Below are 24,958 nucleotides of genomic sequence, written 5' to 3'. Positions count from 1 at the left end.
TCCACTATGCAAAAATGTCTAGGTACTAAAATCAAAGACAAATGGAGAAACTGTTGTGGATCTTAAAAGAGCAAAGCAAGGAGTTCCTGTTGTGGCTCAGCAGGTTAAAAACCCGATATGGTGTCCATGACGACACAGGTTCAATCCCTGGCCTCACTCAGTGGGTTAAGGATCTAGCATTGCCACAAGCTAAAGCACAGGTCACAGATGCAGCTTGGATCCTGCACTGCTGTGGCTGTGGCGTGGGCTGGCAGGTGCAGCTCCAATTCAACCCCTAGCCCGGAAACTTCTATATGCCTCAGGCATGGCTATAAAAAGAAAAATAGAAATTCCCATCGTGGCTCAGTGGTTAACGAATCCGACTAGGAACCATGAGGTTGTGGGTTCGATCCCTGGCCTCAATCCATGGGTTAAGGATCCAGCGTTGCCGTGAGCTATGGTGTAGGCCGCAGACTTGGCTCGGATCTGGTGTTGCTGTGGCTGTGGTGTAGGCCGTGGCTACAGCTCCGATTCGATCCCAAGCCCAGGAACCTCCATATGCTGCAGGAGCAGCCCTAGAAAAGACGAATAAAAATAAAAACCAAAAAAACAAAACAAATGAATAAACAAGCAAAACAGAGCAAAGAAATATGACAGCTTAAATGCAACATGTGATCCTGGATTGAATCTGGATGGGAGGGTGGAATTTTTTTCTCTTTTGTTATGAGCAGCAAAACTGAGAGAAGGTAAGTGAGGTAACAGTATTCTAGCACCATCACTTCCTAATTTGAAAAGCGGGAATTCCCACTGTGGTGCAGAAGAGATGAATCTGACTGGTATTCATGAGAATACAAGTTCGATCCCTGGCCTCGACCTGTGAGTTAAGGACTCGGCATTGCCATAAGCTGTGCTGTAGGTCGCAGACAAGGCTAGGATTCCTCGTTGCTGTGACTCTGGTGTAGGCCGGTGGCTAAGCTCCAATTCAACCCCTGGCCTGGGAACCTCCATAGGCCACAGGTGTGGCCCGAAAAAGACCAAAAAAAAAAAAAAAAAAGTTCAAAAAACCTGTCCCCGGAGTTCCCATCGTGGCGCAGTGGTTAACGAATCCGACTAGGAACCATGAGGTTGCGGGTTCGGTCCCTGCCCTTGCTCAGTGGGTTAATGATCCGGCGTTGCCGTGAGCTGTGGTGTAGGTTGCAGATGCGGCTCGGATCCCGCGTTGCTGTGGCTCTGGCGTAGGCCGGTGGCTACAGCTCTGATTCAACCCCTAGCCTGGGAACCTCCATATGCCACGGGAGCGGCCCAAGAAATAGCAACAACAACAACAACAACAACAACAACAAGACAAAAAAAGACAAAAAAAAAAAAAAAAAACCTGCCCCGATATAAATGCCAGTTGAGGATACCTGGAATTTATTTCACAAATTCCCACTAACACTGCTGGGCTGCTGCCTACAATTCCTAACAGAAGTAACAAATTCAGTTCAAGGTTAGGGAGAATATCGATGTGAATTCCAAACTGCCCTCCCCAAGTTCACAGACTCCTGAATTCTATCTACGGCAGGAAGAAAGGTGGCCTGTGGACTAGATTGAGAGGCTCTGTGCTCGAAGTCTGTTTACAAAGGCTGATGGAATGATCAGCAGAAGAGGGGAAACACCCAGGAGAGAGAAGGGCAAACTGGAAGAGCCAATGCCTGACAAGGAAGAAGAGACAAGTCTTTGACAGGTGCAGGGGCTCAGCTTTACTATAAGGAGAGAAGCAAAAAGGTTGGGCCCGGGTTCGGGGGAGATCTGCAGGTCTGGTAGTGAGAACACAAAACGGCTCTTCCCTCTTCTTCTTTTTTTTTTTTTTTGGCCATGCCCAAAGCATGCAGAAGTTCCTCAGCCAGGGATCAAACCAGAGCCAGTAACCCAAGCCACAACAGTGGCAATGCCATGTCCTTAACCACTAGGCCAACAGGGAAATCCCTCTATTTTCATTGAGAGGCATGGCCATCCCCTAAGTGGGAGGTTTGGAATAGAGATGGTAAAAATACAAACATCATGGAATTCCTGCTATGGCTCAGTGGGTTATGAACCCAACTACTATCCATGAGAATATGGGTTTGATCCCTGGCCTTGTTCGGTGGGTTAGGAGCCTGCATTGCCATGAGCTGGGGTGTAGGTCTCAGACACGATGCGGATCTGGCATTGCTGTGGCCATGGTGTAGGCTGGCAGGTGCAGCTCTGATTCAACCCCTAGCCTGGGAACTTCCATCTGCCCTGAATGTAGCTGTGGCTGGCAGGTGCAGCTCCAATTTGACCCCTAGCCTGGGAACTTCCATATGCTGCAGGTGCAGCCCTAAAAAGCAATTCATATTTATACACACGCACACATCATAAAAAGCTGGAATGGGAATTTCTAACTTAGAAAAGTAGAACTTTAAGAATTTCCATTGTGGCTCAGTGGTTAACAAACCCGACTAGCATCCATGAGGACTCGGGTTCAAACCCTGGCCTCATTCAGTGATCCGGCATTACCGTGAGCTATAGTGTAGGTCGCAGACGCAGCCTGGATACTGCGTTGCTGTGGCTGTGGTGTAGGCCGGCTGCTGCAGCTCTGATTGAACCCCTAGCCCAGGAACCTCCGTATGATGCAGGTGCAGCCTTAAAAAAAAAAAAAAATGGGGGTATTAAAAAAAGAAAAAAAAGTAGAGCTTTTGAGCACATCTGAGTCTTTACTCAAATGCTCATGACTGTAATGTGACAAATTAGCTCAGGAGCATCACGTTTTCCACCAATATTCAGAGATGCTCAGAAATAGAGATGGTTGGAGTTCCCTTGCAGTACAGCAGATTAAGGACCTGGTGTTGCCACTGCAGTGGCTTAGGTCATTGGTGTGGCATGAGTTTGATCACTAGACTGGGAACTTCCATATACCACAGGTGCAGCCAAAAAAAAAAAGAAAGAAAGAAAAAAGAAATAGAGAAGGTGGATGATTAGATGCAACTGGGGCTGGAACTTTGCCACACCAGAGCCACAGAGAGAGAGGAGCAAGGGCAGGACCAGGTGGACAAGGGCGTGGACGGTAACTGACAGTGAAAAGGCTGTGGAGGCTGCAGAAACGAGGCACCTGAGTAAGCGGAGGGGGACAAGAGGTGGTGCTTTAAGGAGAAATGCAGGGGGTGGGCACAGCTCACTGCTGACAAGACCCAGATGCGACCAAGGGAGCAAGGAACAAGGGGAGGCAGAGGCAAAGACTGCTGGCCACCTCGTCAAGAAACAGGCAAGCCAGAGCATTTGCTGGTCCTTCTTGTGGATGCTGAAGTCATCCCGGAGAAGCAGAGAGGTAGGAGAGGAGAGAAAGACAATGAGCCAAAGCCAAGGTTGACGATGAAGCCCAAGCCCAGGAAGTCCTCAGAAAGAAGCCTGGCAGAGCTGGGGACACAGTCCTGGGGAGAAATGTCTATTCCTAAGAGGGAATTTGGGCAGACGGAAAGTGGCACAGAAAAACAAGAATGCCCACTGCTGTCTGGCTGCAGATAGAAAGATGGAGCAGAAACTGCCTGTGCTTGAAAGGCTGCAGGGGGACCGGTGACGGGATGAGTCACCCAGCTCCACTTCAGACAAGGAAGTGAAAGCCACTTCCGAGAGGACCGGCAGGAGAAAAGGGTCAGGGTTTGCAAATCCTGAGGGGAAAGGTTTGATAAGGCCGAGGAGTGAAGGCCTAGGTCAGATTGAGAGTATCAACAACAGCACAGGGACGAGAGTGTCAGGCATAACAGACGGCCAGAAAGGCTGATGCACTTGTGACTAAAATATTCCAAGGCCCAACTATAAAACAATGAGAACGAAGGAGCCTCCAATTTGACAGTTTCTCTCCACTTGTGAAAATAAAACCAGCAGGCCAGAAATTACACTTTCATATGAGTCTGGTTAAAGCAGTTGCTTCAAAAGATTTCCTTTTTTTTACATTACATTGCTTTCTTAATTTCTTTTTCTATTATAGTTCATTTACAATGTTGTGCCAACTTCTGCTACACAGCAAAGTGACCCAGTCATGCATATATGCGCCTTCCTTTTCTTATCTTCCACCATGTTCTATCCCAAGAGACTGGATATAGTTCCCTGTGCTGTACAGTAGGGTCTTGTTGCTTATTCATCCTAAATACAATAGTTTGCATCTACTCACCCCAAACTCCCAGTCCATCCTCACCCCCTCCCCCAAAGATTTTTGCACTTATTTCACTGTAATGCTCTAACCACGTTTGGAACTTATATTTTAAAATGACTTTCAGAGTCATGTCTGAGCCAAAGGAAATGAATTCTTATACCCAAAGTGTGTCATCATCCAACTGGCTCACCCATTAGGTTAAGCAGTTTGGATTCCATTTTAGTATTTCCCAAAATCAAAATCATTAATAGAAATAAAGATGAGGCACCTCTAGAGCAGTTAAAAAACATGCTATGAGTTCTAAAGGCCTCACAAGGAGATTGCACTGAGGGGAGAGTTTATTTGAAGTCCATGTTCTAGTACCTTCGCTGAGAAAAATCTCCTTCCTTACCGCCCTCGTTAATACGTTGGCCATAGGAAAGCACACCATCCATGAAGACAATTAAGTTAAAAGGAGACGCTGACCAGGGAGCAGCAGGTGCTTAATGCTGCTGGAAAAACCAGAGGTTTGGGGGGAAATAAAGGAAAGCAAGAAAGAAAACCACTCTGGTATCCTCTACCATCCAGTATTCATTCACTGAATACGTAATGGTCACATCTCTGAAGGGGAATCTCGCTCTGCACCGGGGATCCAGAAGGGGACAGAGCCCCTCTCCCCAGGGCGCCTGCCAGCCCATCATGCTAGCAAGCGGGCCATCAGGATTGTGCAGTCTATGTAGACTTTTTTCCTCCAAAAGCATCTCCATATTCTGGGAATACAGCTGCTTTTAAAAGTACTACGTCATAGCACTTGTCTTACTGACAGAAAACAGAAACACAGTAGTTCCCGTCGTGGCACAGCGGAAACAAATCCGACTAGGAACAATGAGGTTTCGGGTTCGATCCCTGGCCTCGCTCAATGGGTTAGGGATCTGGCGTTGCCGTGAGCTGTGGCGTAGGTCGGCGATGTGGCTCGGATCCCGCACTGCTGTGGCTGTGGTGTAGGCCAGCAGCTGCACCTCCAATTGGACCCCTAGCCTGGGAACCTCCATATGCAGCAGGTGCAGCCCTAGAAAAGAAAAAAAAGAAAAGAAAAAAGAGAACAGGTACGCACTCCCCACAGGTGGTCTGCCAGGCAACCAAGTCATACCAGCGGTAGAAGCAGCTCCACTCAATGAGGCAGGAGCTAAAGAAAGAGAGTAGTAGCTGCTCTCCTAGGCAGGGCACGGCGGGCCAGGTTTTCAGAAGGGGCCACATGATGGACTGGAAATCTGAGACTCTGGCTCAGACAGCAGGCACGGAAAGACCATTCTCAAACACATCCAGATTTCCGAGTTCTAAAGAGAGGTCACATATAAGCTTACCGTTGCGAAACACTTTATTAAAATCAAATCCTTGGCTTGCTAGAAAGTCAATGCTTGAGCTCTGAAACAAGAGTAAACAGAACATACATTTGGGTGACGTGCGGGGCAGGCAGAAGAAGAGAAGCAGAGGAGGAACTCAGGTGAGCAAACAAAGGTAACCAGGCAAGCGAGCAGCAGGGCCGCGGCCAGAGGAGAAGGTGGCTCTGCTGCACAGCCCTGAGTCACCCATCCACTCACTGAAACCATCTGGGCTCTGCTCCTTCTTTTTTTTTTTTTTGTCTTTTTGCCTTTTCTAAGGGCCACTCCCACAGCATATGGAGGTTCCCAGGCAGGGGTCTTCTCCTTCATAGATTACAAAACAAACACCTCTGGAGTTCCCGTCGTGGCTCGGCAGAAATGAATCTGACTAGCATCCATGAGGACACAGGTTTGGTCCCCGGCCTCACTCAGTGGGTTAAAGATCCGGCATCGCTGTGAGCTGTGGTGCAGGCAGTAGATGCGGCTCCGATCCCATGTTGCTGCGGCTGCAGCGTCGGTCAGCAAATGCAGCTCTGAATGGACCCCTAGCCTGGGAACTTCCATACGTCTCGGGTGCGGCCCTAAAAATACAAAAATATATACATGTGAATCCTTCGTTTCACAACATTTAAGAAAATTTTACTTGGCAAACATATCTTCTCCCAATAGACAGGAAACTCCTGATGGCTGTACTGACCAGCAGACTATAAATAGAAATTAAATGTATTTAATATAGGAGTGCCTGCTGCGGCACAGCGGGATCAGCAGTGTCTCTGCAGTGCCAGGATGCAGGTTTAACCCCCAGGCCTGGGCACAGTGGGTTAAAAGGATCTGGTGTTGCCACCGCTGTGGTATAGGCTGCCACAGTGGCTCGGATCTGACCCCTGGCCCGAGAACTCCACTTGCTATGGGGCAGCCAAATTAAAAAAAAAAAATGTATTTATGTTATCTTACCACAGGTTCAAGTTTAAGGGAGCCCATGTGTGCAGGTTACAAAGTATGACTATCCACCTCAAATTAGATTCTGAAAACCCAAATTCTTAATTGGATGTTCTTAATTGTTTTTTCTTTTTTGGTCTTTTTAGGGACATACCCACAGCATATGGAGGTTCCTAGGCTAGTGGTTGAATCAGAGCTGCAGCCACCGGCCTACACCAGAGCCACAGCAACGGAAGATACTAGCTGCTTCTGTGACCTATACCACAGCGCACAGCAACGCCGGATTCTTATCCCACTGAGCAAGGCCAGGCATGAAACCTGCATCCTCATGGATACTAGTCAGATTGTTTCCTCTGAGCCACGATGGGAACTCCTTAATCGGATGCTCTTTACATTCAATATCAAAATAGGCAAAAATTCCCAGTAATGAGACTTATTAAACACATCTCTCAAACCTAGGTGAAGTCAAAATACATAGGTAAATGTTAATAAAAATATTAAATAACGTTACATAAGAATGGCAAAAATTTCGGAGTTCCCATCGTGGCTCAGTGGTTAACAAACCCGACTAGCATCCATGAGGACGCAGGTTCAATCCCTGGCCTCGCTCAATGGGTTACGGATCTGGCGTTGCCGTGAGCTGTGGTGTAGGTCACAGATGCGGCTCAGACCAGACATTGCTGTGGTTCTGCTGTAGGCCGGAGACAATAGCTCCAATTCAACCCCTAGCCTAGGAACCTCCATATGCCACTGGTTCGGCCCTAAAAGACCAAAAAAAAAAAGAATGGCAAAAATTTCACAAAGTTCTTACTCATGTTAACTAAATAGTGGGAAACATCACTGCTGCTTCTTAGATTTATTCTTGTTTTAAGTCAAAAAACCAGTGGGCAGCACACTTGAGTCATTTGAGTCTGCCCATCCCAGAGCTATCTTTCCTGAAATCATACTCCTGAATCATTATGCATTCCGTCTAGACTGAGGGATGCTGCACTAGCACCACTGAACTCTTGAGGAGTTCCCTTCACGGCTCAGCAATTAAGGAACCCGACTAGGATCCATGAGGATGTGGGTTTGATCCCTGGCCTCGCCCCAGGGGTTAAGGACCCAGCATTGCCGTAAACTGTGGTGTAGGTCGCAGACGAGGCTCGGATCCCGCGTTGCTATGGCTGTGGCGTAGACCGGTGGCTACAGCTCCGATTCGACCCCTAGCCTGGGAACCTCCATATGCTGCAGATGAGGCGCTAAAAAGACAAAAAAAAAAGAAAAAGAAAAAAAAATGACCAATCAACACTTTCACTTTAGAGAGCAGCTGAAGACAAAGCCTTCTACCCTAATGATTTCTTCATGAGGACAGAAGGGGAAATGCTCTCAGGCCTCTAGTCTGAGAAAAACTGAACTTCTCCTGAGCCCTGGTTAGTTTTGATCCTATGGGCCACAGAATTATTTCCCCCCTTTTCGTATCCGGTAGGAAGCTCAGGGACAAATAGGTAAGTTTCTTTGGCATGAAATCCGTGTCCTGATCATAAGCCAGTAATCATAACCTCATTTTTCTTTTCTTCCAATTTTTCAATTACTTATTTTTTTAAATCTTATGTTAAAAGGTATTCACCTTTTATGTACTGTGTATGCTTTCATATACTGTATGTATCTTTATTAGCCAACACAAATTCTATTTAAAATATGATGAGATATAAAAACGCAATCTTGGAGTTCCCACTGTGGTGCAATGAGATCGCAGGCATCTCTGCAGTGCCAGAACACAGGATCAATCCCCGGCCCAGCACAGCGCGTTAAAGGATCCTGTGGTGTATGTCGCCACTGGGGCTCAGATCTGATTCCTAACCAGGGAACTCCATAGCCTCGGGGCAGCCAAAAAGGAAAAATAACAAAAAAAATAAATAAAAGGAGGCGTTCCCATTGTGGCTCAGAAATAACGAACCAACTAGTATCCACAAGGACGCAGACGCTCAGTGGCCCCGCTCAGTGGGTTAAGGATCCGCCGCTGCTGTGAACTGTGGTATATAGGTCGTGGATGATGGCTCAGATCTGGTGTTGCTATGGCTATGGAATAGATCGGCAGCTGCAGCTTCGATTCAACCCCTAGCCAGGGAACCTTCACATGCTGCGGGTGCAGCCCTAAAAAGCAAAAAAAAAAAAAAGATAGAAAGAAAGAAAGAATAAACCCTTTGAACCAACAAAATCTATTTGTGGTTTACTAATCACTATTTTTTTCCTAAATGTACCATTTTTAGGATTCGGGAGATGAAGTACAGCTGTTGGAGAGGACAATTTGAGGCCTCTATCAAAATGTTAAATGCATGAGTCCTATGAATCAGCAATTCCCCTTCTAGGAAATCTAGCCTATAAAACATAGCTCCATATACACAAAGACACACTGATGGACACTGACTACAGTATTGTTTAAAAGAGGGAACCAAACAATAAATAAATAAATAGGGAACTATTGGAAAGCTTCCAAACTCCTATTAAATAAATCACACAGATCCATACTACAAAGTATGAAGACATTGTGATGAGTAGAAAATGCAAGTTATATAAAATACAAATATTAGGGTTCTGTGTATATTAATGAGAAAAGCTAAAATTATGTGTGTGTGTATATATATGTAGGCACAGGAGGATATGTACATATGTACATAAAAGGAGTGAAATGCGGGAGTCTCCTTGTGGTGGAGTTGGTTAAGTATCCAGCGTTGTCACTGCAGTGGCTTGGGCGGCTGCCATGGCTTGGGTGGCTCCCATGGCCTGGGTTCAATCCTTGACTCAGGAACTTCTACATGCCACAGGCGCAGCCAAAAAAGAAAAAAAAAAAAAAAAAAAAAAAAAAAAAAAATTAGGTGGGAGTTCCCATTGCGGCAAAGCCAAAATGAATCCGACTAGTATCCATGAGGATGCAGGTTCAATCCCTAGCCTCACTCAGTGGGTCAGGGATCTGGCATTGCTGTGAGCTGTGGTGTAGGTCAGAGACACAGCCTGGATCCCACATTGCTGTGGCTGTGGTATAGGCCAGCAGCTGCAGCTCTGATTTGACCCCTAGCCTGGGAACTTCCTAAAAAGCAACAACAACAGAAAAAGAATTGGGAGTAAAATGAGGAAGGAACTGGCATGGAGAAGAAGTATTTTAAAAAGAAACTCAAAAGAAAGAAACTCATTTTTTACTCGGTAGACAGTAGCAGTATCTTGACTTTGGGGAGGAGGAGGGGGCTGTATCACAGCATGTGGAAGTTCCCAGACCAGGGATGGAACCTGCGCCACAGCAGTGACCTGGGTGCTACAGTGAAGACATTAGATCCTCAACCCACTGTGCCACAAGGGAACTCCCAGCCTTTTCTTTTCTTTTTAGCAATATCTTGATTTTTCAAGTCCATGTAGGTATTTTCTTCTAGGGATTCAACTACAGATGTTCAGCCAGAAAAATGAAGAAGAGGAGGCGAAAACCATGTAGACACCATGCAATACTGCCGGCCGTCCCACTGAACAGGCACATGCTCTGGAAGCACTGGTTCTCAGTCTGCCCATTCCTCCATATCTTGCCTGGTGTGAGCATCTTGCTGTGTGTACAGATGCTTATTTTTTTTCAAAGATCATATCGGATTGTTTTGCACCTCCCTCCTTTAAGGGTAATAAGTTTTTTAAGACTAGACAAAATTTTTTTTTTTTTTTTTTTGTCTTTTTGCCTTTTCTAGGATCACTCCCATGGCATATGGAGGTTCCCAGGCTAGGGGTTGAATCGGAGCTGTAGCCATCAGCCTACGCCAGAGCCACAGCAACGTGGGATCCAAGCCTGTCTGCGACCTACACCACAGCTCACGGCAACGCCAGATCCTTAACCCACGGAGCAAGGCCAGGGATCGAACCCACAACCTCATGGTTCCTAGTCAGATTCATTAGCCACTGAGCCACGACGGGAACTCCTAGACAAAATTTTTTGACTAGACACAATTTTCATCCTACTCGCTGACTCCAGGTGCTAACTCCCTTGTGAGATGCAACTCTGCTGCAGTCACAGATATTTTTTTTCTTTTTGTCTTTTCAGGGCCGCATCTGCAGCATATGGAAGTTCCCAGACCAGGGGTTGAATCAGAGCTGCAGCTGCCGGCCTGCACCACAGCTCACGGCAATGCTCCTAACCCAGTGAGCAAGGCCAGGGATGGAACCTGCATCCTCATGGATACTAGTTAAGTTCATTACCACTGAGCCACAACAGGAACTCCACAGAATTTTAAACAAAAGCCATCTTAGATGGAGGACAAAAGGAAAAAAAAAAAAAGGATACTATCATTTGCCTTATGTATACAAATAACAGGTTTACTTACTGAGTCTAAATCTCTTTGCTTTTCCAGACTAGAAAACTGCACCATTTTTATCCCATTGTCCATTTTAAACATCAGTCTCCGACCTGTCTTCAAGTCGATGATGTCTGTCTTTTCTCTAAAAAACGGCTGGCAACTAGAACTGCATGAAGTGTTCCAGGTAAAGCCACAGAATGGCTGTATACAATGGGTAGGGGTCACTTGATCTGTTTTCAATTCATTTCCTAGAATAACTGTTTGTGTGGCTCTTTTAGGACAAAGCGTCATCCCTAAGGTGTCTTATTGCCACCATGTGCATTTGTTTGATTAACCTCTGGCTGAAGCCATGGCCAACCCACTTGAATAACTGTCTTTTGGACAGTTACTGGAAACAACTGCTGGAAAACTCTAGCCACACAACTTCCAAACTGAGCCTATTTTGTTTCTCTCAGTGAAAATCTACAAATCACGAAGGTGACTGGTAAATAAGTTAGATGATGGCAAGGTAGGGAAATATCAACTATAGTTTATTCGGCAATTTAAGAAAAATACAGGTTACAAGGCCAAAATTACCTCCTCTTCGGCCCCAGACATACAACTAACGCTCTATTTCATTTGCTCCTATCCTGCCTTATTATAGAAAGAGGCTGACACGACTCAGTCACTCAAAGCCTACCCTCCAGGCTTTCTCAGCTGCATTACCACTTCCACAAGGGAAAAGAGAAAGATGGGAAGACTCCAAAGAACTAGTATTACTGCTTGGAGAGAAGCCTGGGCACAAGATCACAGGGAGAAAAGAGGAATACTCAGCTGTCATTGGGTGTGCACATACTGTACCACTTACTCACTTTCCCCGGATCCACTGTATCAGATTGTTAGGAGGGCAGAGAGGGGGAGTTCCCACTGTGGCTCAGCAGATTAAGAATCTGACTAGTATCCATGAGGATGGGGGTTTGATCCCTGGTCTTGCTCAGCGGGTGAAGGACCTGGCACTGCCGTGAGCCATGGTGTAGGTCGCAGACTCAGATCCCAAGTTGCTGGGGCTGTGGTGTAGGCCGGCTGCTGCAGCTCCAATTTAATCCTTAGCCTGGGAACTTCCATGTGCTGCGGGCGCAGGCCAAAAAAAAAAGAGGGCAGAAAGGGGAAACTGGTATTCAGAAATTCACAGATTAGCTACAACTTTAAAGCGGATGTTCTAAGGGGGAGCCTCCCAGTATCCTGACCTTGACCTTGGCCTTGACCTTGAGGAAACCGTGGTCTTTTTCGACTCTGTCTTTCCCAACTGCTGAGCTTGGGCAAAGAAACCGCACATGTACAGCTCAGTCCCTTCAGGTCTCTCTTTTCAAAGAAGCTACACACGTACTTTGATCTTTCAGAAAATAAAGCTCTACCCTTGGAGATGGGTGTCATGAGAACAGGGTGGGAAGCAGCCTGCAGGTCCTGATCTGGAGGTTCAGTTTGGGGGTAAGACACTATAAACCCCCAAAAGGGGCACTTTACAAACCATGGCCTCCAATTCAGCATGGCTGAAAATAAAGCTCACGTTCTCATTTGCATCTGCCCGTCTCTTACATCTTATTCCTTAACTCACTGATATGTAAAAGGGGGGATGAGAGTGTCACGCATTTACAACCCTAAAGGTTAGAGAGGTGAAATGATTTGCCCAAAGTGCCAAGTTAGTGGTGAAACCAAATTTTCAAGAGAATTCTGCTTCCACAGTTCCATACTGGCTCATTAGCAATTTGAAATAGAAAAAAAAAAAAAAATGCAATTATACTACTAACCTGACAAACAAATTTGACATCTGGTGAGGATCTACTGAAGGGTTTCGGGAAAACATAGAAGTTAAAAGACTTTGTTATATACCTAGGGAAAATAAGATAAAAGGAGACTTAGGGGGTTACATTATGCCATGACCAAAGAATTCCCACCACTTGTTAAAACAACCTACTTTGAATCTGTGTGGTCATACTTAAAAGTGCAAAGGCCAAACTGAAACAGCAAAAAGTCCATGGAATGCTGGAAAAAGGGAGATAAAATATCTGTCAAAACAGTGCTGTATATTCTACGTCAGCAATAGTATTCTCAATCAGGTGGGCTTTCTGATGACTCAACTTGACTTTGGCAGAATACTATGATTAGAGCAGATTACAGATTATCTATCAGAAGCATTATTAGTTTATACACATGTCTTCATATTTTTCCCAATGAAGTACCCGCCCACCAGAGTATCATATTAAGCCTATTTCCAAATTATTAACATAAACTCATCATATTTCCTGTAAATCAAATACTGAAAATACTAAAACCTTCCCCAAAGTGTTTTCCAGCAAACAATTATTTTTGCTGTTGTTTTAAATATCATGAAAATATCACTTCACAGCTGAGGCTGAGAGGTTAACGAGCAAGTTTAATGATTACACTTCTCTATAATTCAACATCATATGAAGGACCAACATGGGGGAAAAAAATTTTTTTTCCAGCATATCCACTTACCTTTTTAAGCTTCTGATACCTTTCTTCTGGAGTATCAAAACCATTTGTTAATGCAGTGACTGAAGGTCCATCGCTGATTCCTAGATTTTAAGAAATACAAGTTCTTAGCTTGTTAACAAACACTAATGTAAAAACGTCAGTTGACTATTCAATAGCTCTATGACTTCATAACTTTTTTTCTTTTCACAGACACACATGCAGCATATGGAAGTTCCCATGCTTGGGATCAAGTGAGAACTGCAGCTACCAGCCTACACCACAGCCACAGCAATGCAGGATCCGAGCAGCATCTGCAACCTACACAGCCTGCAACAACACTGGATCCTTAACCCACTGAGCAAGGCCGGGGATCAAACCTGAATCTTCATGGATACTAGTCAGGTTCGTAACCCACTGAGCCACAATAGGAACTTTTTTTTTTTTTTTTTTTTTTGCTTTTTAGGGCTACACCCGTGGCATGTGGAGGTTTCCCAGGCTAGGGGTCAAATCGGAGCTATAGCTGCAGGCCTATGCCACAGCCACAGCAACATCAGATCCGAGCCACGCCTATGACCTACACCACAGCTCACGGCAACACCGGATCCGTAACCTACTGATAGATGCCAAAGATCGAACCCACAGCCTCATGGCTCCCAGTCAGATTCGTTTCCGCTGTGCCACAATGGAAACTCCCCTCACAACGGGAACTTCTAATTTCATATCTTTATGAATTAAAATTAACTGGAATTGCTCCTTCACTTTTTCAAAATTAGCATTACTATCACTGGCTACCAAGCTAAACTCTATAATAACAAATTTAGAGATGTGTTTCCATCTGAGAATGTACAGTTTCAATGACTAAAACAGATTTCAAATACAGAAAACCCTATAGAGACTTCACCAAAAAACTATTAGAGCTAATAAATGAATTTAGTAAGGCTGCAGGATACAAAATTGATATACAGAAATCTGTTGCAGGAGTTCCCGCCGTGGCGCAGTGGTTAACGAATCCGACTAGGAACCATGAGGTTGCGGGTTCGGTCCCTGCCCTTGCTCAGTGGGTTAACGATCCGGCGTTGCCGTGAGCTGTGGTGTAGGTTGCAGACGCGGCTTGGATCCTGCATTGCTGTGGCTCTGGCATAGGCCGGTGGCTACATCTCCGATTAGACCCCTAGCCTGGGAACCTCCATATGCCGCGGGAGCAGCCCAAAGAAATAGCAAAAAGACAAAAAAAAAAAAAAAAAAAAAGAAACCTGTTGTATTTCTAGACACTAAGTAACAAACTATCAGAAAGAGAAACCAAGAAAACATTCCCAGTTACAACTGCATCAAAAAGAATAAAATATCAAGGAATAAATTTAACCAAGAAGGTGAAAGACCCGACTCTAAGACACTGATGAAAGAAATTGAAGACAACACAAATAAATAGAAAGACCACACTTATGAACTGGGAGAATAAATATATTAAAATGTCCATGGGGAGTTCCCACTGTGGCACAGTGGATTAAGAATCCAACTGCAGCAGCTTGGGTCACTGCAGAGGCTCAGATCTGATCCCTGGCCTGGCATGGTAGGTTAAAGGATCTGGTGTTGCCACAGCTGTGGCTTGAATCAATCCCTGGCCTGGGAACTTCCAAATGCTGTGGCCATTAAAAAAAAGAAAAAAAAAAGTCCATGTTAACCAAAATAATTTACAGATTTAACACAACCCCTATCAAAATACCCACGGCTTTTTTTTTTTTTTTTTTTAATATATATTTACAGGGCCACGGCCAAGGCATATGAAGGGTCCCAGGCTAGGGGTCAAATCGGAGCTGCAGCTGCCAATTTACACCACAGCCACAGCAAGGCCTGATCTGAGCTGCATCTGTGATCTACACCATAGCTCACAGCAATGCCAGATCCCTAACCCACTGAGCGAGGCCAGGGATCGAACCCATGTTCTCATGGATACTAGTTGGGTTTGTTAGCATTGAGCCACAAAGGGAACTCCCCCATGGCATTTTTCACAGAACTAGAACCAACAATCCTCAAAAGTGTATGGAACCACAAAAGACCGCAAATGAACAGCCAAAGCAATCCCAAGATACCACCTCACACCTGTCAGAATAGCTATTATCAAAAACACAAGAAATAACAAGTATTGGAAAGGATGTGGAGAAAAGAGAACCACTGTGCATCGTTGGTAGGAATGTCAATTTGTGCAGCCACTACAGAAAACGGTATAAAGATTCCTCACAATATTAAAAACACAGCTACCATACGATCTAGCAATTCCACTTCAGGATATTTATCAAAAGAAAACAAAAATTACTTTTTCTTTCTTTTTTTTTTTTTCTGCTTTTTAGGGCCACACCTGAAGTATATGGAACTTCCCAGGTTAGGGATCCAATCAGAGCTGTAGCTGCTGGCCTATGCCACAGCCACAGCAACTTGAGATCCAAGCTGCATCTGCAACTTACACCACAGCTCACGGCAACTCTGGATCCTTAACCCACTAAGCGGGCCAGGGATGGAACCCACGTCTTCATGGATACTAGTTGGGTTTATTACCATTGAGCCATGACAGGACCTCCTTTGGCTTCAATAATTCTAACTCAAAAAGATATATGCATTCCTATGTCACTGCAGCATTATTTACAACAGCCACAATATGGAAGCAACCTAAATGTTCAAGGATAGATGAATGGATAAAGAAGATGCAATATATATCTAAGGAAATATTACTCGGCCATAAAAAAGAATAAAATCTTGCCATTTGCAACAACATAGATGGACCTAGACAGCATTATGTTAAGTAAAACAAGTCAGACAAACACTCTGCTTTCTTATTGATGAAGTCTAAAAAATGAAACAAATGAAATAAAACAAAGTGACTATAGATACAGAGAGTAAAGTGATAGTTACCAGAAGGGAAAGGGGTGAGTGAAAGGGCCAAAGAGGTGAAGGGGTTTAAGAGGTGCAAACTTTCAATTATAAAATAAATAAGCCACAGCATAGGGAATAAAGCAAATAATGCTGTAATAACGTAGTTTATGGTAACAGATGGTAACTAGACTTATCGTGGTGGTTTTCCAAATGTATAAAAAATATTAAATCCTATGCTGTGCACCTGAAATTAATATATTATAGGTCAGTTATAATTCAAAACAATCATGATTTATGAAAACAATTTCTATGATTGAATAAGCTTTGCTGCTTTCAAAAGTTTAATGCATAAGCAGACATCAACAAATCCTGATGTACATTATTGTTACAGTACAGTAATTGTATTTTAACTCTTGTTCAACTGTTTGGAGTAACATTCATACAACAAAAGTATATTCGAGGTCAAGAAATATTTATGGTGAAAATTCTTAGCTTTTCAGAGAATTGACTCCAATGAGAAACTGTATGCTTAAAGCCAAAGATTAGGAGCTCCCATCGTGGTTCAGTGTTTAATGAATCCAACTAGGAACCATGATGTTTCGGGTTCGATCCCTGGCCTTGTTTAGTGGGTTAAGGATCCAGCGTTGCCCTGAGCTGTAGTGTAGGTCGCAGACACGGCTTGGATCTGGTGTTGCTGTGGCTGTGGTGTAGGCAGGCAGCTCCAGCTCCTATTAGACCCCTAGCCTGGGAACCTCCATATGCTGTGGGTGTGGCCCCAGAAAAAATAAATAAATAAATAATACTAATAAATAAACCCTAAAAAAAAAAAAAAAAAAGCCAAAGATCATCCCCAGCATTCATTTCTTTAAAAAGAGCTGACCTTTCTTAAACATGTAAAAATCTAGTAGCAAAAGTGGGTATCTATACCAAAGAAGCCCACTGTTTGTAATGACTTAAATAATTTTTACTTTTTTATTATTTTTGTTTGTTTGTTTGTTTTTTAGGGCTGCACCCCCAGCATATGGAAGTTCCCAGGCTAGGGGTTGAATCAGAGCTACAGCTGCTGGCCTACACCACAGTCACAGCAATGTGGGATCCAAGCCACGTCTGTGACCTACACCACAGTTCGTGGCAACGGGGGCTCCTTAACCCACTAAGCAAGGCCCGGGATTGAACCCTCATCCTCATGGATCCTAGTCGGGTTCATTCACTGCTGAGCCATGAAGAGAACTCCCTTACTTCAATAATTTTTTACATTTTTTTGGCCTTGCCAAAAAATGCGTAAGTTCCTGAGCCAGGATGAAATTCGAGTCACAGCAGAAAACTCCTTGACTTCAACAATTTTTTTTATTTTTTGGCCTCGCCAAAAAAATGCAGAAGTTCCCAGGCCAGGGATGGAATCCGAGTCACAGCAGCGACCCAAGCCGCTACAGTGACAAGAGCTGGATCTAACCTGCTGTGCCATGAGAGAACTCCCCAACTGCTAGGATTTTAAAATTAGTCTTTGAGGAGTTCCCGTCCTGGCGCAGTGGTTAACAAATCCGACTAGGAACCATGAGGTTGCGGGTTCGACCCCTGCCCTTGCTCAGTGGGTCAAGGTTCCAGCACTGCCGTGAGCTGTGGTGTAGGTTGCAGACGCAGCTCGGATCCCACGTGCTGTGGCTCTGGCGTAGGCCGGTGGCTACATCTCCGATTAGACCCCTAGCCTGGGAACCTCCATACGACGTGGGAGCGGCCCCAAAGAAATAGCAAAAGATTAAAAAAAAAAAACTAAAATAATAAAAAAAAAAGTCTTTGATGCAAAAAAAAGAAAAAGAAAAAACCCCTGCAATTATAACCGTTAGTAAAGTATTAGAACACATGTACACCTGTGACAAGGCAGGCAATGAACACTCCCACTAATGCCTAGAGGAACACCCTCAATTCATCTGCATAAGTCTGACCCTAAAGTCAGTCACAAAGGACAAATATTGTATGATTCCACTTACAGGAAACACCTAGAGCAGTCAAATTCAGAGAGACAGAAACAGTGGTTACCAGAGGCAGAGGGGAGGGAGGAATTGGGAAGTATTGTTTAATGGGTAGAGTGTTTCAGTTCTGGAAGATGAAAAAGTTCTGGAGATGAAGTAGAGATGAATGCACAACAATGTGAATCACTTAATGCCAATGAGCTGTAAAACCACTTAAAAATGGTGAAAACGATGCATTTTATGTTATGTGTATTTCACCACCCACACACACACTGATCCTAATCCTCAAACTCTGCCCCAAGCACAGGTCCAACTGTTTCTAAACTGCACCAAAACCATAATCTCTATCTGCAACCCTTAGCGCTCCAACAATCACAAAACCAATCACCAACTCCACTGCACGTCTTCCGTGCTTAAGAAACGTTCAAGAGGAAACGTGGAGACTCATGCGACTTGCCCAAGGCTACAAAGAGGGAGGAGCGGCCAGCAGACAGAAGTCAGGGGCAGGAAGGGCAGAAGGAGGCTTGGCTCTGCACTGCAAGGTGCCAGCCTCAAGCTTGCAAGCAAGGGATACCTGAAAACTCCCCATCGATGGCGAAGAAGTCCGCCTCCTCTATGGCCTGGTACACTTTGTGGAGGTTACTCTTAAAATCTGCGGAGAAACCAAGAAGAGGCTCAGAACCGGTGGCCTGGCTTCCTGCCCACGGGCTACTTTGAGTAGGAGGAAAGGAAGGCCCAGGAGCTCCTAAGGCTCCTCGGGCTGGAGGACAAGTCCTTAAGGGGTGCACAGACCGGAAGAAAATAAGCCCCGAGGGGTGCACGAGCCTGAGAGGGACAAGGCCCTGGGGGATAGGGGTGCCCGGGAAAGGAGGACAACAAAGCCGTTAGCGATGCAAGGGCCAGAGAGGAACAAGGCCCCAAGAGGCGCAAAAGGAGAGCAAACCCCTGAGGGGCTGCCTCTGCCCCAGGCCCCGCCAAGCACACCGGCCGTGGTCCGGCCTAGCAGGGCGAGTAAGGGAGCCCGCGGGGACCCTCGGGGAGGTGCGCAGCGGACACGCACTGCTCCTGATTATCTCCATTCTGCAGAGTGGCCAGACCCTCGCCCCTCCCCGGCCCGCCTTGGCCGTTCCACTCGCAGAGTTCCGCTGCGACAGCGCAGGCAGCTGCGGCGGAGACCGCGGGGGCGACTTCCGGAAACAGCGCGCGCCGGCGCGCGTCACGTGCGTCTGCGTCATGGCGGGGGCGGGGCCAAGGCTGGGTTCCTTTCCCTCGCACCCGGGACACAGGAGGGGCGTGGCCATCGCGGTCATCCAAGGTGCCGTCTACTTGTGAGGACCGGACTTGGACCATTCCCTTTGGCAGAGTGGTTGACCTGACATCCAGTTGATGAGCAGATATTTCCGCAGTCCTGTTTTATGCGCGGCACCCTGAAAGGAGTGGGAATACTGTAATGAATGGAAAAGACAAGGTCCCCACCCAATTTAACTTGCGGGAAGAAGGGAAAGTCAGGCAGGACTCAAACTTGCCGCTTGGAAACACGAAGATCCCTGTGAAGAGAAAAAGGGTGCTGCAAAGTCACGTACAGAGGTGACGCGGAAAGCAAAGCTGAGACCTGTACTGACTGCACTAGCCCCGGGAATACTACGGCTAGCAAAACAGATGAGGTCTTGCCTAACGGAGTTTTATGTGGGTTTGAGGTTTGCCGTTGTTTCCCAGAGCCTACAACACTGCTGACACGTGTAGGTGTTCAGTAAACATAGGTGGAGGGGATGACTTCATCTTGGCCTTTCGCAAAAGCTTACTTCATCATAAAGTCGGTTAGACCTTTCAAAGTTTAGTTCTCCCATTTATTACATCTGGAGCTATTCAGCCTTACTCATCCTCGATTTCTTCATCCTCTAAAAAGGGTCAAGGATCAGTGGTGATAATGTATGTGAAGTGTAAAGCACTAAATAGACAGAGGTAAGATACGATTAGGGTTGTGACTTGCTGTCACAATTCCTGCATTCACACCTTACATTTGAGAGAAAGAATGAGTATGAACCACTTGTGCTTTTTGAAGAGAACCGTTTTCCTCCAAAAGGACATATTAAGTATCCTAAAGAACAAGACTCTGGCCATGTTTTCCCCACCAGGTGACACAAGTCGATCTTCCTCTCCTCACCAAAGGAAATTTGTGTATAGTTAATTACCCGCACTATTCTGACTATGAACAGCAGAGAGTAAATGAATTAGAGAGTTCAGATGGAATGGGAAGGTGAAAAAACAATATGACAAATAGTCTAGCCTCAAACTTGAAATGTTTCTCTTGGATGTGGAAAAAAGGGAACACTCCTACACTGTTGCTGGGACTGTAAATTGGTGCAGCCACTGAAAAACAGTATGGAGATTCCTCAAAATACTAAAAACAGAGTTGCCATATGACCCAGAAATCCTGAACACATACCCAGACAAAACTGTAATTCAAAAAGACACTATTGCACTGCAGCACTCCTTACAATAGCCAAGACATGGAAACAACCTGAATGTCCATCCACGGATGAATGGATAAAGAAGACGTGGGATGGAGATGCAATGAAATACTACTCCACTGCTAAAAGAAAAAAAAGAAAAAGAATGAAATAATGCCATCTGCAGCAATATGGATGGACCTAGAGATTATCATACTAAGCAAAGTAAGTCAGAAAGAGGAAGACAAATACCATATGATATCACATCCACATACAATGTGGAATCTCATATAACACAAGTTAAATATCTACAACACAAGAATAGACTTAACAGATACAGAGAACAGATTTGTGGTTGCCAAAGGGGAGGGAGTGTGGGGGAGGGTAGGAGTGGGATTTTGGGATTCAAAGAGGCAAACTATTATATATAGGATGGATAGACACAGTCCTACTGTATAACACAGGGAACTATATTCAAGAGCCTGTGATAAACCGTAACGGAAAAGAATATGAAAAAGAATATAGATATATATGTATAGCTGAGTCACTTTGCTATACAACAGAAATTAACACAATGTTGTAAATTAATTAATTTTTTCTTTTTCGGTCACCCCACAGCATGTGGAGTTCCTGGGCCAGGGATCAAATCTAAGCCATAGTTGTGATCTAAGCTGCAGCTGCAACAATGCCAGATATTTAACCCACTGCCAGGCTGGGGATGGAACCTGCTCCCAAACACCAACAATCCAATTGAATCACAGTGGGAACTCCTAAATTTTTTTTTTTTTCTTTTTAGGGCCGTACCTGTGGCATATGGAAGTTCCCAGGCTAGGGGTCAAATCAGAGCTGCAACTGCCAACCTATGCCACAGCCACAGGCACATGGAATCCAAACCATGTCTGTGACCTTCACCACAGCTCACAGAAACACTGGATCCTCGAACCACTCACTGAGAGAGGCCAGGGATCGAACCCGTGTCCTCATGGATACTAGTCAGATTCAGTTCAACTGAGCCACAACAGGAACTCCCAGGACTGCTCAAAATTTTTTTTAAATAAAAGAAATAACTCTGCCTTCTGGCATCAGCTTTAGAAGTCCTAGATGGAGAAGTTCCTGTTGTGGCACAGCAGAAATGAATCCGACTAGGAACCATGAAGTTGTGGGTTCGATCCCTGGCCTCACTCAGTGGGTTAAGGATCCAGTGTTGCCATGAGCTGTGGTGTAGGTCACATACAAGGTTCGAATCTGGGGTTGGTGTGGCTGTGGTGTAGGCCAGTAGCTACAGCTCCAGTTAGATCCCTAGCCTGGAAGCCTCCATATGCCTCAGGTGCAGCCCTAAAAAGACAAAAAACAAACAAACAAAAAAAATTAACTCAAAATAAATCAAACATCTGTGTCAGAGCTAAATGTTTCGGGATTTGGATTTCACAATGTTTTTTTGGTGATGACATCAAAAGCAAAAGCAACAAAAGAAAAAACTGATTAACTATGTTAAAGTTAAAAACTTTTGTGCATCAAAGGAAACTATCAACAAGGTGAAAAGGTCACCCACAAAATGGGAGAAAATATTTGCAAATCATATATCTGATAAAGGGTTAAAATCCATAAAGAACTCCTAGGAGTTCCCATTGTGGCTCAGTGGTAACAAACCCAACTAATATCCAGGAGGCTGTGGATTCAATCCCGCATTGCTGTGGCTGTGTTCTAGGCTGGCAGCTACAACTCTGATTCAGCTGCTAGCCTGGGAACTTCCATATGCTGCAGGTGCAGCCCTAAAAAGACAAAAAACCAAAACCCTCTTACAACTCAAAATGGATCCAATTTAAAAATGGACAAAGGGGAGTTCTCGTCATGGTGCAGCAGAAATGAATTTGACTAGGAACCATGAGGTTTTGGCCTCAATCCCTGGCCTCACTCAGTGGGTTAAGAATCTTGCATTGCCATGAGCTATGATGTAGGTCACAGATGTGGCTCGGATCTGGGCTCTGGCGAAGGCTGGCACAACAGCTCCAATTAGACGCCTAGCCTGGAAAACTCCATATGCTGTGGGTGTGGCCCTAAAAAGACAAAAGACAAAAGACAAAGAAAAAAAAAAGGACAAAGGGAAGGGGAGTGCTTGATATGTTGCAGTGGGTTAAAGATCTGGCGTTGCCACAACTGTTTGACATCTGGCCTAGAAACTTCCATATGCTGCAGGGGCAGCCATAAAAAGGAACACAAACAAACCACAATGAGATACCATTTCACACCCCCTGGGTGAGAAATTGGAACTTTGTACATGCACTGCTGGTAAGAATGTAAAATGGTACAGCATGGAAAACAGCATGGTGCGTCTTCAAAAATTAAAAGTAGAACTATCATATAATGCAGCAATTCCACTTCCGGACAAACACCCAAAATAATTGAAAGTAGGGTTTTGAACAGATATTTGTACAGCCATGTTCATAGGAACATAAATCACAATAGCCAAAAAATGGAAACCTAAGTATCCATCATCAAATGAGTGGATAAACAAAATGTCATATAAACAGTGGGTTATTATTCTTGCCTTTAAATGAAAGGGAATTCATTGTCACTGCAATGGCTTGGGTGGTTGCTGTAGCACAGGTTCTATCCCTGGCTCCAGAGTGGCCAAAAAAAAAAAAAAAAAGGAATGCTTACACATCAATAAATAAATAAAATGGAGGAAAATTCTGACACATGCTACAAAGCAGATGAACCTGGAGAATGTTATCCTAAGTGAAATAAACAAGTCACAACAAGACAGACACTGTATGACTCCACTAACATGTGGTACCCAGAGTGGTCAAATTCATAGACAGAAAGTAGAATGGTGGTTACCAGAGGCTGGGGAATGAACTATTGGAAATTGTTGAATGGGCATGGACTGTCAGTTTGAGAATATAAAAAAGCCGTAAAGATGAATGGTGGTGATAATAGCACAATGTGGATATACTTAGTGCCACTGAGCCGCACCCTTAAAAAACGGTTAAAATGGTAAATTCTGTTATGTAACTTTCACCACAATTAAAAAAAAAAAACATGCTGATACCTATTGCCACATGATCCTCCAGAAAATGAGTTCATATACCCCTGGCACTAGCACAGACCATCAAACGCCAATTTTTTTACTCTTTGCTCATCTGATTGATAGAAAACAAAGTAGCATCCAAAATGATTAATAACAGTCTCCGGGCCAGCAATTTAAAACAGATAATCTGCATGAATTCTTAACGGATCAAGACGCTAAGAGGAAAAAAAAATGTGGTGAGTCATTTTAATTCTGATTCTTCTTTAGTGGAACTTAGAATTTTTTAAAACGTAAAGGCGAAAAAAACCGTAGCGTGTGCAGTACAGTCTTGTAACATTACTTTAATTTCGGACAAAGGTGTTTCTCGAAGATACAGAAACGCCCTCCCTGGAGGAGAAGATACACACAGCAGCCTCACCTTCTGGGTATAACGCCCTGGCTCAAGGTCTGTTCACCCGAGAGGAAGGGGCGGGGGGCCGGCGGTAGTACGCCTGCGCGGAGCTCCCCGGCCTGGGAGTGGCCGCTCTAGGCAGCGGGGAGGGCGCAGGGTTAAGGGAGTTTGGAGACCGGCGCGGCCTCTCCTCTATGGTCGTGGGCCGGGGGCACCCTCCTCCGCAGGCAAAGCTAGGTTACCTCCGGAAGTGAAGCCGCAACCTCTCCCCCCGCTTCCGCGGGGATCCTGGCAGGGGGCGATAGCAGGGACGGCTCCGGGATGAGCTCGGCGGTAAGCAGCTGGCGTGGCAGAGGATGGCGAGCGGGCGCCTCGCCTCGGTCTTGATTTGGGGGCGGGGTGTGAAGGGCGGACATAGAGGACCTTTCCTCCTCCCAGGCCCAGGTCCTGAGCAGCCGTAGACCTGGCTTTAGGGCGCTGACCCCCCATTTGGCCAACTTCTCCATCCCTTCTCAAGAGCCCCACCTCCGCTCAGCCTCTCCCTGGCCTTCGCCGTTCTCTCCAGGGTCACAGTCGGAGCCCGTAGTTCCAGGATCTCCCCCAGGCGAAAGGGAGGGGGCTTCGCTTTCACGCATCTGGGAGAGGGAGACAACCTGGCGCCCACCCCAGAAGCGCGGGCTGCGGCTTGCGACAGCGAGTGCAAAATTGACCAGGTTCCTGATAGAGCCAGGCTGGCCTTCAGGTCTTAAGTGGCCGGGCACTTTCCTGCCCCAGGGCTGAATGATTGCTCGCGTTTTAAAAGGAGGCACAAAAAGGCGAAAGTGAAACAACCCCAGAATCACACCCTCAGCTCTTTTGATTCTGAACTTATGGCTCGGAAATCTGGATTTATGCAAAAGGAAGTTCTTTAAAAAAAAAAAAAGGCAAAAGATATCAGGCGCTGTCTAACTGGGGATCTTTGGCGGGGCGGGAGGCGGGTGCCCCCAACTTTGATAGAACAGAGAAAGACCCCCCAATTGCTTTCACGC

The 24,958-nt window shown here is 45.3% G+C and overlaps 2 protein-coding genes across 17 annotated transcripts in view; one reads left to right on the top strand and one right to left on the bottom strand.

Annotated features, from left to right (window-relative positions):
- PARN (poly(A)-specific ribonuclease) overlaps nt 1–24,734 on the bottom strand; it is a 190,217-nt gene extending 165,483 nt beyond the window's left edge. For 2 of the 6 annotated variants that reach the window (XM_021086564.2, XM_085017521.1), the window contains exons 1-7: nt 23,958–24,017; nt 19,334–19,485; nt 18,633–18,710; nt 13,242–13,321; nt 12,697–12,764; nt 12,530–12,611; nt 5,476–5,536 (exon numbers count right to left, since the gene is read on the bottom strand). In XM_021086564.2, coding sequence (XP_020942223.1) covers nt 5,476–5,536; nt 12,530–12,611; nt 12,697–12,758 — 205 coding nt within the window. In that variant the 5' untranslated portion in view covers nt 12,759–12,764; nt 13,242–13,321; nt 18,633–18,710; nt 19,334–19,485; nt 23,958–24,017. Of the gene's footprint in view, nt 1–5,475; nt 5,537–12,529; nt 12,612–12,696; nt 12,765–13,241; nt 13,322–18,632; nt 18,711–19,118; nt 19,250–19,333; nt 19,486–19,584; nt 19,716–23,957; nt 24,018–24,455 lie in introns of those variants that run through there. The other 4 variants (XM_021086561.2, XM_085017519.1, XM_085017517.1 and 1 more) reach the window with 3 other exon arrangements.
- Nucleotides 24,052–24,958, top strand: part of BFAR (bifunctional apoptosis regulator) — a 32,043-nt gene continuing 31,136 nt past the window's right edge. For all 11 annotated transcript variants that reach the window (XR_014839477.1, XR_014839475.1, XR_014839476.1 and 8 more), the window contains exon 1: nt 24,052–24,263. The gene's annotated coding sequence lies outside the window, so the exon portion shown is untranslated. The remainder of the gene's footprint in view (nt 24,264–24,958) is intronic.

The sequence above is a fragment of the Sus scrofa genome, chromosome 3 (assembly GCF_054392235.1).
Source record: "Sus scrofa isolate SSC_HxYL_T2T_F1_AM1 chromosome 3, Sscrofa_HxYL_maternal_Yorkshire_Landrace_v2.0, whole genome shotgun sequence".
NCBI classification, from domain to species: domain Eukaryota; kingdom Metazoa; phylum Chordata; class Mammalia; order Artiodactyla; family Suidae; genus Sus; species Sus scrofa.
This window is presented reverse-complemented; position numbering and strand designations above follow the sequence as displayed.